General features: G+C 37.6%; 1 protein-coding gene and 1 long non-coding RNA gene across 3 annotated transcripts in view; both read left to right on the plus strand.

Moving 5' to 3' along the window:
• SMCHD1 (structural maintenance of chromosomes flexible hinge domain containing 1) overlaps positions 1 to 8,931 on the plus strand; it is a 719,028-nt gene extending 710,097 nt beyond the window's left edge. For both annotated transcript variants that reach the window (XM_033933958.1, XM_033933959.1), the window contains one exon: positions 8,609 to 8,931. In XM_033933958.1, coding sequence (XP_033789849.1) covers positions 8,609 to 8,705 — 97 coding nt within the window. In that variant the 3' untranslated portion in view covers positions 8,706 to 8,931. The remainder of the gene's footprint in view (positions 1 to 8,608) is intronic.
• On the plus strand, positions 2,400 to 3,180 carry LOC117355432. The gene is made up of 2 exons (XR_004538366.1): positions 2,400 to 2,661; positions 2,791 to 3,180. It is a non-coding gene; the product is annotated as an uncharacterized LOC117355432 (long non-coding RNA).
• Positions 8,932 to 13,992: the final 5,061 nt, after the last annotated feature.

Consider the following 13,992-nt stretch of genomic DNA (forward strand, 5'->3'; position numbering starts at 1 on the left):
CATGTTTTATATGATAATGGAATATATGGGACGGAGGGTTGGGATAGGGATGGGGATAAGAATTTGTGAGATGTGTCAATGATTATTTCTAAGTGATTTATTTATTGTTTATGTGATTGAATATATTTTAACACTTAATGTAATTTTGAAAATGAATAAAAAATATAAAAAAAAGAAAAGAAAATCATTTTCCTACAAAAAAAAAGAATTCAATTGCAATTGTGTCATGTTTTAAGTATCAAGTTACCTAGGATTTATAAGGACAATAGAATTTTATTCTCCACATGGCAAACATTAAAATTTATTAATAACCTAATACCTATATTCCAATTCATCAATCCACGTGTCAGTCCTTATGGTTGAACTCCAAGATTCAAATTGGCGAGTCTAAGATCTTCTGGAAGCATTGGCTGCAGGCAGGAATACGTGCATTAGATGATGTTTTATCAAATGGGAAAATGCTTGATTTTTCACAACTACAGCAATTATTTGGCATTACAAAGTCTCAAGGGTATAAGTGGTTGCAGTTGAAGCAGATATTTTCTATAATCACAGCTATTATAAACGCTAAATCATAAATTAAATGAAAAGTGAAGTGCTCAGACCTTATAACCAATGTGTTTTAGTGCAATGACCAAAACGAGGTTAACAAGGGGACCATCATAGCCTTCACAGTCCCCAAACCACCTGTATTTAGCAATAGAAAGGAGATGTACTTATCTTAGTCAGGTGGTTATTAGTGATGCTAATCCTCGTTTAGACCAGTAAACCATGTGATGTGACTTTAAAATTTTTCTCAGCTGGTGTTGTTCTAACTATGGTCGCTGTCCCCCCGACCCAGGTTTCGTCTCTTCGTCAGGGAGGGACGTTAGTGCTAGAGAAAATATCATAAAAACATTAAACGACTTTATTCAACATGCTAAAAACTATTTTCTAAATAGTAACGAAAAGGTCATACTCATACATAGTAATGGCATCGGCTCTGTTTTAGAGCCCATGTCTCAATATATCGATGGCCATTTAAAACAATTTGTGCCTCAAGCTAAGTCATATATAAAGGATTCTTCTCACTTCTTACAGTTTATAGATCAAATGGCTCAACAAATATCTATAGAACATTTTTTTCTAGTTACAGCTGACGTTGTGGCCCTTTATACAAATGTACCGCAGCTAGCGGCTGTCACGTTAGTGGAATCTTACTTGTCTAAATTAGACATAACAGATAGAAAAAGTTCTATGCTGAAAGAAATGATATCTATGGTCATTAATAACAATTACTTTAATTTTGAAAATTCAATATATCTTCAAACACAAGGGGTAGCCATGGGAGCCACAGTGGCTCCCACAATAGCGTGTTTATACATGACACAATTTGAAGAGCTATTTGTCTATACGTCTTTGCTTTTTCATCAAGTTATTTGTTGGAAAAGATTCGTCGATGACGTCTTTTTTGTATGGGGAGGCAGTATAGAAGATTTACATAAATTTATAAATGATATTAATCTCAAAGATCCAAATATAACATTTACTTATCAATATAATCAACATCAAATATCTTTTTTAGATATTATGATTAGTAAATATAATAATCAAATTTCTACCTCCCTGTACAAAAAACCGTCTGATCGTAACTCACTCTTGCAATATGGAAGTTTCCATCCAAGAGCTTTAAGAAATGGCATTCCGGTAGGCCAATTTCTTAGATTAAGAAGAATTTGTTCAAACGATGAAGATTTTAACAAACAAGCAATGGAGCTATATGACAAATTTAAAGACCGTGGGTACCCTGGTAAAGTCATAAGAAGAGCATGGAAGAGGGCGAAAAATTGTCACCGCCCATGGCTAATGTTACCTAGTAACCGACAACAAAAAGAACCTGATACCGTTTGTGTTATGCCTTTTACGGGCAGTAGTAATGCCATCAAGCATATTATTTTAAAATACTGGCCAATTCTCCAAAGTCATCCTTCACTTAGTCAAAGACCCAAGTTTGCCTTCTCAAGAGGGCCAAACTTGGGTGAGAAATTAAAGTATAAACACTCTGATACTTCTATAGTACAGAGGTCGCCTCACCAACCTTGTGGTAAATGCATAGTATGCAATCATGTCATCAATGCTGCTCATCTGATCATTCCATTTTCGAGAGGTCGCAAGTTTTATTTAAACACAGACACGTCGTGTGACTCTAAAGGCGTTATTTATTACATCCGATGCCCATGTCATAAAGTATATATTGGACAAACAACCCGCAAAATTAAAACGCGCATCATTGAACATATGAGCAGCATTCGCACTAAGCGTATCACCGCCCCTTTGGTCTCTCACTGGTTGAGTGAAGCTCATTCTCTCAGTGATCTTCAATACACAGTATTGATTCACGTTAAACATTTTCAAGGAGATTTATCCAGGTTATTAATACAAAAAGAACAGCGTTTCATCTACAATTGGCGTACCCTTTATCCAGACGGCTTGAATTCCGAGATAGAATGGCTTTTGGTATAATCATTCTCGGATCGTAATGTCATTTTCTGCCTGATCTCATTTCCGGTTGAATTTTTTACATCAGTTCCGGTTTTCTTGTTATAAAACGCTTGTCCTGGGCTCAGGCACTCAATTCACCCAAAACTTTGGTCCGGTCCAGTCCTAGTGAACCAGCAATAGGTATGAAAATTAATGAGATTCTTTTTACTAATTTACTATGTATGAGTATGACCTTTTCGTTACTATTTAGAAAATAGTTTTTAGCATGTTGAATAAAGTCGTTTAATGTTTTTATGATATTTTCTCTAGCACTAACGTCCCTCCCTGACGAAGAGACGAAACCTGGGTCGGGGGGACAGCGACCATAGTTAGAACAACACCAGCTGAGAAAAATTTTAAAGTCACATCACATGGTTTACTGGTCTAAACGAGGATTAGCATCACTAATAACCACCTGACTAAGATAAGTACATCTCCTTTCTATTGCTAAATACAGGTGGTTTGGGGACTGTGAAGGCTATGATGGTCCCCTTGTTAACCTCGTTTTGGTCATTGCACTAAAACACATTGGTTATAAGGTCTGAGCACTTCACTTTTCATTTAATTTATGATTTAGCGTTTATAATAGCTGTGATTATAGAAAATATTTGCTGACTTTCATCACAGAATTAAACTGATTATTCCTCCTGATATAATCTATGCAGTTGAAGCAGGCCATTCAGAAAGAGTTTCCTGATTGGCGAAATTTAAATAATTAGTATAGCTTCCAGACAGATTTGCTAGGGCATCAGGCCGCCAAGTGGTATAAATTAATATCTGAATAAGAAACCTAAAACTAGTCTAAAAGACATTTGGAGCATTGAGATAAAGCAGCAGATTTCTTTAGCTCAGTGGCCATGGATTTGGACTTGGAGGATGAGATGTACGGCGTCAGCATCCATGAGACAAACTTGGTTTTTTCTGTTATATAGAATTTTCTGGACCCCTGTTCATTTGCAAAAGTTAGATAGTTCTAAGTCTAATAGATGCTGGCATTGTCATCTTGATAGAGGAACACTGAATCATCTATTTTTCTATTGTCCTTTGGAGGTCTATTTGGGGTCAAATCAATATGATATTGGAGTCTCATTGTCATATGATGTAGTTTTGTTTGGAACACTATTAATGCCCAAGAGTCCAATAAATGCAAATAAGAATAGATTACTTCTTATCATGACAGGAGTTGCAGCTAATCATGAGAAACAGGAAAAATGGGATAGAATAAATTATAACTTTTGGTGGGAAACCTTATGCCAAGTTTATAAGTTTGAACGTATGAACTCGTTACAATTGGGACACTATAATAAATTCAAAGAGATTTTGTACGACTTGATCATTAATATTACTCTTTGATTTCTGAATGAGTGTTAAGCACATCCAGGAAGGGTGGGGGGATAAGTACTTATATTATTTGATTGTAATGAATGCTGTTTTTTGTACCAATTGTTGGTTAATCTGTTGCACTTTGTGTTGGATTTTAAAACGAATAAAGAATTGGGAAAAAAAAAGAAATATAATATACAGTATGTACATAAAATGAAAGCTTTATGGTATAATTTTGTAGGATAAATGTAGATATATAGGGTAAATATAGTAATCCAAAATGAACATATATGGGGTGAAGATAGTGTGCAAATACTGAACACTCATAAAGGATATGCAAACGCACCACACCAAAACCAATCAATAGAATACTTCAGAAGCCCAAGTATGGATAACCATCGCAGAAACACCATAACTCTGTACTAAAGCTTATATATCAAAGCTCATCACTGAAGCCCATGTATCTTAACATCATTCTAAAAGTTCATAAATAGTAGCTCATGTATTGCATTGTATTGTATTGTAACACCATTGCTGAAGCTGATGTATTGTAACATCATTATAGAAGCTCATAAATTGTAATACCATTACTGAAGCTCATGTAAACCACTCTGAATTGACTACCCAGTCATTAGTAGCAGTATAGAAGCTCTCAATAAATATTATAAGTACCACTACCTCATGGTAAAAGGGGATGAAACATAAAATTCTGCAGCAAGCTGGTGAATTGCTTTGTATTTCTGAGGGGTGACCTCATACAAAATTCTCTACAGAATCTCAGCAAGGCAGCACTATAGTAGAAGTGTAAATATGACAGATACATATTGGCTGCAACCTTCGGCATATATCAATTTGAATTGCACTGAAACATTCTCATATATTATGCAATCTCTATATTTTCTAAACCCATATCTTGTAGCAAGTTTTCAAGGATCTTCAGAGTAATGCAGTGTTTTTCATCTAAATTTTGTGACGATCTACTAGATAGTCATTAATCCTTCTGCTCATAAATTTTTATGTTTAGATTTTATACTTTTAATAATTTTTTTTGTTTGTTTTTTATTAAATACTTGTATCTAAAAAATTTAACTGAATCACTTATCTTTAAATCTTTTTCTTCAGCTTTAAACTTGTCAGCTGGGAACTTTTGCTGACATTTTTCGCCGAACCGGCTTTTTCAAGGCAACCCCCTAAGCATAAAACACAAATACGTTACAATTGTGCTTCCCATATATTTTCTAATAAGTATTACTCATTACTCTTGTAAAGGTTCTAGTTATTTTGTAGCCACCTTAGCATTATCGACTCTCATCTGCGTGTCTTGCCCTGTTAATTCTATGGGCCAAGATGGCGGCGGCGTGATTTTATTAAGATTTTCATGAATCGACCATGATGTCATTCCGTTCTACCAATCAATATTCATGTCAGCCTACAAGCTGATGTTAAACTGATATATTACAATTTTACTTGTTATTAATCTACTTGTTTTATTTTTAGCTTTTTATTGTTACAGGAATGTATCAACCCCTCAGAAGTTATAGCTTATACCATATTTCCCTGAAAATAAGACTGTCTTATATTAATTTGGGGCCCAAAAAAGGCACTAGGTCTTATTTTCAGGGATGTCTTATTTTTTTCCATGTAGTGATCATCTCTCCCTTCATCTCCTCCACCCCAATTCTTCCTATTTTCTTTCTCTCCCCCACATGTGCAGCATCTTTCCTCCCCTCTCACCCATCCTGTTGTGCAGTGTCTTTCTATTCCTCCCTCCCATCCCTTGGGCAGCAGAGCCCTTGCAGCTTCTGTCCCACCCTTGCAGCTTCTATCCCTCCTTTCCTCCCATCCCCCGTGTAGCATCTTTCTATCTGCCTGCCACCACCACTGCGCCCCCCCCCCCCCCCACTGACCTATCTCTCCCTCCCATCTGAACCGTGAGACAGGAATACCTTATTACAGCATCAGCAGTAATCTACACAGGCTGCTTTGCAGCCTTCTATCTCCCGGGCGTTCCTCTGCCGCATTGCTGATATCATTGATGCTGCAGAGACATGCTCAGGAGATAGAAGGCCGCAAAGTAGCCTGTGTAGATTGCTGCTGATGCTGTTATAAGGTATTCCTGTCTTGTGATTCGGATGGGAGAGAGAGATGGGTCGACGGGGCAGGAGGGGGGAAGCGCTGTTGCTACCGGCAACTAGGGCTTATTTTCGGGGGTAGGGCTTATATTAAGACTTACCCCAAAAATCATGCTAGGGCTTATTTTGGGGGAAACACGATAGTAAAATATTCCATTCGATTTCTAAGTTAAGATGCATGACCCTTAGGGGTCATGGTATCTAACGAAAAAATCCAGCACTGCTCATAGTTCCCACCCTTCCACAACCTAATCTATCATTCTCCATATTATTTTGTTCTAAGTATGCCGTTATTCACTCCAATATTAAACTAATGGGGCCTGTAGAACTCCTGTCACTATCCTAGATTTATGTTTGTTTAACCAAACATTAATATGCCTACTGCTTCCAATATATATCAGGTCACATGGACATATAATATCAGGTAAATTACATTTTTACTCTTACATGTGGTAGATGTTTTTGCCTTTAGTTGTCTCCCTAATTTTGGTATAGTCCATTCAGGTCCCGCAATGGTGAGAAAGCACCATTGACAGGAACCACATTCAGTATGGGAGTGCGTTATGTCAGTGACGATAGTGTTGCCATATCTTTTCTTTGCTATTATTTCCTCTATATTCTGTGATCTTTGGTAGGCTATTGTAGTTACCATAGTAAATTCTTCTACCAGTGTTTGTACCATAGGCCAGTGTTGTAATATACTTTTTTTATTTGTTAACCTACTTTATTATACGGGAGGACACAAATCAATTTTTCTTCCTGTACTGGTTCCTGTTTTTCCTGCAACAATAGTTCTCTGTTAGAAAATTGCGCTCTCAAATATGCTTTTCTTATTGCTGATTTTGGATATTGACGTTCTTTTAATCCATCCCATAAATTATCAGCTTCCTCCTGGTATAAATTGGTAGTTGTACAAATTATTTGTATCCTTATCTACAATAGCTCTTTTTATGAGAGATCTTCGAAAGGATTCTGCACTTTATTTTTTTTTAACTATTTATTAATTTTATTTATATATATATTTATTTAATTTGTTTTCTATCCCGTTTTCCATCATGTGCAAGGATTTGAATGCTAGCAGCAGGCCCTTGAAGACACAATGTTTGGCTACCAGCAGCCAGTGGACTGATGATAGAGCCTGGGAAACAGAGTCGCAGGCATGGAGGTTTTATAGAAGTTTGATTGCCACATTTTGTACATGCTGGAGATGTATGTTCTTCAATGTGAGACCATTGAATAGGGCATTGCAGTAGTCCATGTGGGAGAGGATTAAGACATAGAGTAGTTGGGTTAAGTCAGACTCAGCAAAGTAGTTCCTTATTTTCCAGAGTTGTTGCAGGTAGTAAAATGAGGAAGATCTGGTTGGAAAGCGAGAGGATGGAGTCAAGGAGTATTCCTAGACTGTGTGCTAGGTCTTTTGTAGTTATGGTAGTTGAGTCCGAGCATAGAAAGGGACGAACATGGTTGCAGTGTTCTTTGCAGATACAAAGGAGTTCCAATTTGGAGGCGTGTAGTTGTAATTTGTTGACAAGACATCCAGTTTTTGATTTCCGAGAGGCAGTTTAGGAGAATCTCAAAAGCAAATTACATCACTGCCTGTAAGGTGAGCTGGCTTGCCTGACTGACTACTCACATGACATTCTACAACACACCCTCTTACTACTGCTCCCATCCGAACCATTGTCCACAAAAATATGAAAGTGTAGAAACTTTTTGAAGAACCCTCATAATATTCCATTCAAGTTATATGAAATATCAAACTAATGCAAATATGTTACTAAAGTGTAGCCTAGCATATTAACCTTTTAAATGGCATAAACATTTTGATGACCAATTTTCATGAGTTATGTGGAAAAAGTTATATTGACTAATATTTCTGTGTATTCAAATGAACTAATTAGGTAACTGTAATACTTTTATTTGTTTCTTATACTAATTGTCTCATAAACAAAATTGAGGTTTATAAAAAAAAATTGTGAAGTAGTTCTCAAATGTTTTGGCTACTTCCCGTTGTTTGCAATTAATTATTTTGTACTTAATATTGTTTTTATTTTCTTACATACTATACAGTATATTCCTATACATATATTATATATTTCATATTCTTTCTTTTATAAACTCTTTAGTTTACATTAGAGAATGACACGGGGACAAATTTGTTTCCTCAGGAACTCATTTTCCCTGACCCATCCCTGTGAAATGTGTCACTATTCCTGTCCCTGCCCCATTCGTTTAAGCTCTGCTTTAATCACACAAGCCTCAAACACTTATGATTTTAAAGTGTTTGCGGCTTGCACAGATGAGAACAGAACTTGCAGAAATGGGGCACGGACAGGAAAATAACTCGATGGGACAGGAAAATGAGTTCCTGTGGGGACAGTGAAAAATGTGTCCCTGTGTCATTCTCTAGTTTAGATTGTGAGCCTATTTAGGACAGAGAAGGAAGTTCTATGTGCCTTCAATACATTATATACAAATTGTGATCTGCTTAGGTTTTAAATGGAATATAAATGTTAAAAATAAATAAATAACAGAGAGCAAAATTTTATGACATTTGAGTTTAGAAGTTTTCATGAACTTCATAATATTCTAACATGCAAGTGTTAACTGGTTGTTTTTGTTTGTTTATTTAGCTCTGAAGAATGGGTTTCAACTCCTGTAAATAAACAGCTAATAATACAGAGCTCCACATCGGACCCAAATGGAAGCTTACGGAAGAGAAAGGCCTAGAGAAATGTACTGAAAATATGTGAATAAATTGTAACAATTATTCATGCTGTATTACATATAATATAAAGATTTTTATACTTAACAGAAGTTAGATTAATTTTTGTTTCTAGAGCCTTTATTTCTCAAATAATATGGCCTGATATTTGTATGTATTATTTCTAAAATTTTTAAAGAGTTTAGACATTTTTGAATGTAAATAAAGCTTCATAATTGCCCACTTTTTAAATATGTTTTTTTGCTTTTGACTTGTTTTTGTCCTCTGTTATGTTCCATCTTTAATGTAGCATATTTTTCTTCATACTGAATATTTGATATGTATGCCAAAATTTAAGTACAAATATCAATGACTAAACATTTAGGCCCTGATTCTGCAAAGCGTGTCTAAAAATAGGCGCAGTTTGGATGTCCAAGATAGGCATCCTTTGTAGAATCGCGCTCAGTGATGCTCAGCACTGTTTAGACATCCAAATTTTGAGACATTTTTAGAGAATCGGATTTTAGGTGAGAGTTAGACATCCAAACAATGTCCTTAATGTTATAATATTTTATTATTAGAATAGTGATTTTCATTATAATTGTGATACTGGGAGTTGGATCTGTTTAAAGCTTTTATTTATTTCTCTTCCATCAGAGAGAGTGACTGGGATTCAAACCAGCAACATTAGGGTAGAAGGCTGTAGGTTTAACCACTGTGCTACACAATGAGCTAACACGTTGCATAGCAATTGTAAAACTAGGTCCTATAGGCATTGTAAAGGAGGTCTACTTTTGAGCGTAGTTTGGGCTTCAAATAGACATGAGTTTTATGGACGGAACTTAGGCACAGTTTGGACATCCTTAATGCAATCTGCTAAATAGTTTTCTGGGTTTTTATTTTTGTTTATTAAGCTCAAAATACATTTAATAAGGTATCACATAAACAGAGCACATCAAAACAGATATATTGCATGCAAAACCTTCTATTTTTGTGGACAAACAGCAATGTTATTTGCTAATTAGAGGAAAACATCCATTAACTGAAGCAAAGCATATGAAAAAAACACAACTTTAGGTTTCTTGCTAAAAAGCTACCCTTTTTTCTGACTAAACAGTGCTCCATTCAGTTCAGTATGAAAGCAAGGAAAGCACATGAAAAAAAAATATATAGATTGCATGCATAACTTAATTTGCAAAAGCTTAAAAACAGAAAAAATAGATAATCAAGGTGCACCTGCAAGGTAGAATACCACAATTAAAATATGTGCTGGGATTTGAACCTATGACCTCTGGAAGATGGGTCTATATCTGTTTTTAAGCTTTTGCAAATGAAGTTATGTATGCAATCTTTTTTTTTTTTTTCATGTGCTTTCCTTGCTTTCAGTAATGAGCTGATTGGAGCACTGTTCAGTCAAAAAAAAAAGGGTAGCTTTTTAGCAAGAAACCTAAAACTGGGGTTTTTTATATGCTCTGTGCCTAAGTTCCGTCCATAGAACTCGGGTCTATCTGAAGCCTAAACAATACTCAAAAGTAGACCTGTTTTTCATTTGTCTACAATGTAGGCATGAGATGGACACCCTAGGTCACTCAGCATTATGCAAATGAATCAAAGGACACCCATATTGAAGCCTTGCCCAGACCATGTCCATTCTACACCCACGCCTATTCCGTTAGCATGAGTTTTCTCAGTGGGCATCCATGAAGTTGTGGATGTGCCTTCAAAGTGACATACATATTCTTTGGGCATCCATGTACCAATTATCGTTCGTTAAGACCCTTCAAACACCTAAGTACCACTCAGCATTATAGAATCGGGGCCTTGGGGTATTTCATATGTTTGCCAATGAATATCATCTTAATGAGATTATGATGTACTAATCTACAAATGATAAAAACTAAGGGGGCATTTAAAAAAAAATGTCCTGCTTATATCACTCCCAAGAAACAGCCATCTTACAGCTAAAATCATACAGGAAAAATGTCTAGATTTCCTATTTGATTACGGCTATGAAATGGACATGTATTGAAAACATCCAAATTGAATAACCATTTTACAAAGTGAAATGTGCAACATTTGAATGACAAAAAAAAAACAGGGACATTGAACGTCTGTCTTGCATCATTCTCAAAAATATAGCCATACAGATGTCCCTGCCAGAGCTGACAATGGGTCATGGGTTAACAATATTGGGTGGGTCACAGATCAGTGATCCACGATAAAATTTATCCTTAGCAGTTTGAAATTTTAATATAATCATAATGTTGAAAAAAGTGTTTGTTTTCAATTTCAGTGTAGTGTAATAAAATATTACACAGTGTAATAAAATTATTACGCTACAGAATTATTTAGGCCGCCTTACTTATCTCTAGGATGATTGACCGATCAATTACGTTTAATTCTATGTTTACATGTTATGACTTGCATGTGACCATCATGATGTCACGTTGTTGATCGTCAATTGTAGCCTTATCTGCTGTCGCTGGGTCTGGAGCCAGAAAAATGCACCGCGGGTCATGGGTCAAAAAAGATGATCCACTGCCAGCTATGGTCCCTGTAGATTAGAGGAGTTGCTTAGTGACTAGTGCATTGGACTGTAAACCAAGGGAATAGGTTTAAACTTCATTATAACTTTTTTTTTTTTTGTAAATATGATCCCTCCAGGACCTGGAAAATACCTACTGTACCTGAATGTGCACTTTCTGTTGGAAGAATTTGCTTGTGCATTTCTCAACAGTTGTTCTAAGGTACCATACCAATTGTGCCCATCGATTTAGGATCCCTGATGAAGGCATTGTATTTGCCGAAACATGGACCGTGTTGGGTCCGGATCTCACTTTTGTAAGGTTGTACTATCAATGGCATTGTGTGTACCTATATAAATCCTGAAACTGCTTTGACTTGTTATATGATTATTTGAATTGAGAAATAAATAAATGAATAATATCTCCTGGACATCTGGAAACTTGTGCTCCACTTTGTGCTTTCGCACCTGTTCAAAAGCCTTTAGGCTTGCAGGTATCTTATATATTTAGGTACAGTAGGTATTTTTCTGTTTCTGGAAAGTCCAATTATGCAAAATAAAACAGTTAGAGTTTGAATCTGGGTCCTTTGGTTCACAATCCACTTCACTAACCAATAGGTTACTCCTCTGACCTACATAATGTTTTATTCAGAATGGGCATAATATCTGCAGCTGACAGAGCCTGGTTTTCCTTTCCAGTGTCATTTTCAGGAGGGTGGGAGACATCAACTTCTGGTGGTTAAGAGGGGCCATGCCTTAATCCCTCCAATGGTCAGCTGCTCAATTAGAGCAACTTTTTTGTAATTTGGATGTGACTAAAATATCTTTCTTTTCAGACATGACGTTTCGTCCCATTCAAAAATCCATATTAGATGTTCTGTTTGAATTCTCCAATAGTTATGTTAATCAGGTTTTCTATTCTGCTTTTACCTATTCAGTTTAAGGTCAGATTACATTACAAGAGGTTGGGTCAGTTACCTAGGAAGTTACAATGGACAATTTGACATACTGTGACCAGTCAGACACTAGGTCTGCCGAGGTCTCGGTGAGAGCAGGCAAGAGGGGGGGTAGTAAGCCCAGGGGAGGTACACCCAAAGCCCGTCCTGGACACTATATTGATTCCCCGGAGCCTACTAGTCCTCCAGAATTAGAGACTGTAAAATCAGGCTATCCACTAGGAGGAACCGGTAGGTCCAAGAACATGCCAGGTGGCAGATATTCAGGTCACCACCGGGGGAGCCCAAGAGTTGTACAAGCACCTGCTGACTCAGCCAGATCAGGGTATGTCCCTTTGCTAGAAAAGCCAGCAGTTTGGGAGAAGCAGTTAGGCAGGCTAGGGAGAAGGATAAGGTTCCTCTCCCACAATGACCCCCCTGGTCCAGGCAGAGGTGAGACCAGTACACCCATGGAGGTAATTGAGGCTGGTGACTCATTGGATCTAACTTCCGGATGAAGAAACTGCTTTGGAGTTGCAAGAGAGTCTGCCTGTGGAATTTGGTGAAGATCCTGTACCGATGGAGGTTGGATTTACTACCAGGTGCCAGTAATGATTTTCTATACTGGGAGTTTGTTTGGACTTTCTATTTTTGAACTCTGCATTTTGTGTTTGAATATTTGAAGCTAAGAGTGTTTATTTTTGGGTGAGGTTTGCTAACACCCTGGGAGGGAATTTTTTGATAGCTATTTGAAAAGGTGTTTCTGAAAGGCAAACCTAGGACACTCTTTATTTCCCAGCAGTGCTCCAAAGGCTGCTGGAGGCTTCTGTTTTGGGAACTGTGAACTGTGCACATAACTGAGCAGAGATCTTTATTGCTGGTATTATAACCTGCTTGGGAGCAGGCTGAGAGCTCACCAAGCCAATAAGCTCTGAGGAGAGCAAAAGCTCAGGAACATTAGTATTCTTTATTGGAAAGGAAGAAACCTGAGCTACTATTTTGTTTTGATATTTTGTTTTTGCCTTATGATTATTTTTGCAAAGATCATTATCCATTTTGCTTGTGCCATTCTTGACTTTATTTTGAGAGTAAAATTTATATTATTATACAACTGTGGTTGTGTTTTGCTAAGTTCCTCTGAATACTCCAATCCTGCAGGGTGATTCCAGTCCAGGACACATGTCAGTGCACTTCTTATGTTTAACCGCTAGGGATGCTGCTGAGTCCCGTTCTCGGGCTGCCTAGTGCAGTGTTTTCCGCGAGATGTTGCCTGGTGTGCTGCAGGGCCGCCATCAGGGCAGTACTACCAGTCCTGCATTCAGGGGCCCGGAGCTGACAGGGGGCCCGAGGCAGGGGCGCCAGTAGCTCGCCAAGGCAAAGTGAGTCGATCACCCAGGACTCACTTTGTCTTGGCGATCTAATCTATCGAGCCGATACGGTAAGTCTTCTTCTCCCCGACGTCAATTCTGCAGTCGGAGAGGAAGTTCGGGCCAGCCAATCGCTGCCTGGCTGGGCGGAACTTCCTCTCCGATTGCAGAATTGACGTCAGGGAGAGCATGCGTCGGCTTTGGGGCCTGTTATCCATTGGTGGGTCCTGTTCCCCGATGGCAGCGGCAGTGGCTTGGGAAACGGCAGGGAGAAAGAAATAAAGGGGACAGGCAGGGAAACAGAAGGAAAGAAGAGAAAAAGAAAGAAAGGTCAGGGAGAGAGGAAAAAAAAGTTGGGGGAGGGAATGAGGTGTGGAGGAGAGAAAGCATACAGGCTGATAGAAGGGAAGAAAGATTGGATGCACAGTCAGAAGAAGAAAGTGCAACCAGAAATCACCAGACAAGTTAGGAAAAATGATTTTATTTT

Source organism: Geotrypetes seraphini, chromosome 2 (genome assembly GCF_902459505.1).
Source record: "Geotrypetes seraphini chromosome 2, aGeoSer1.1, whole genome shotgun sequence".
NCBI lineage: Eukaryota > Metazoa > Chordata > Amphibia > Gymnophiona > Dermophiidae > Geotrypetes > Geotrypetes seraphini.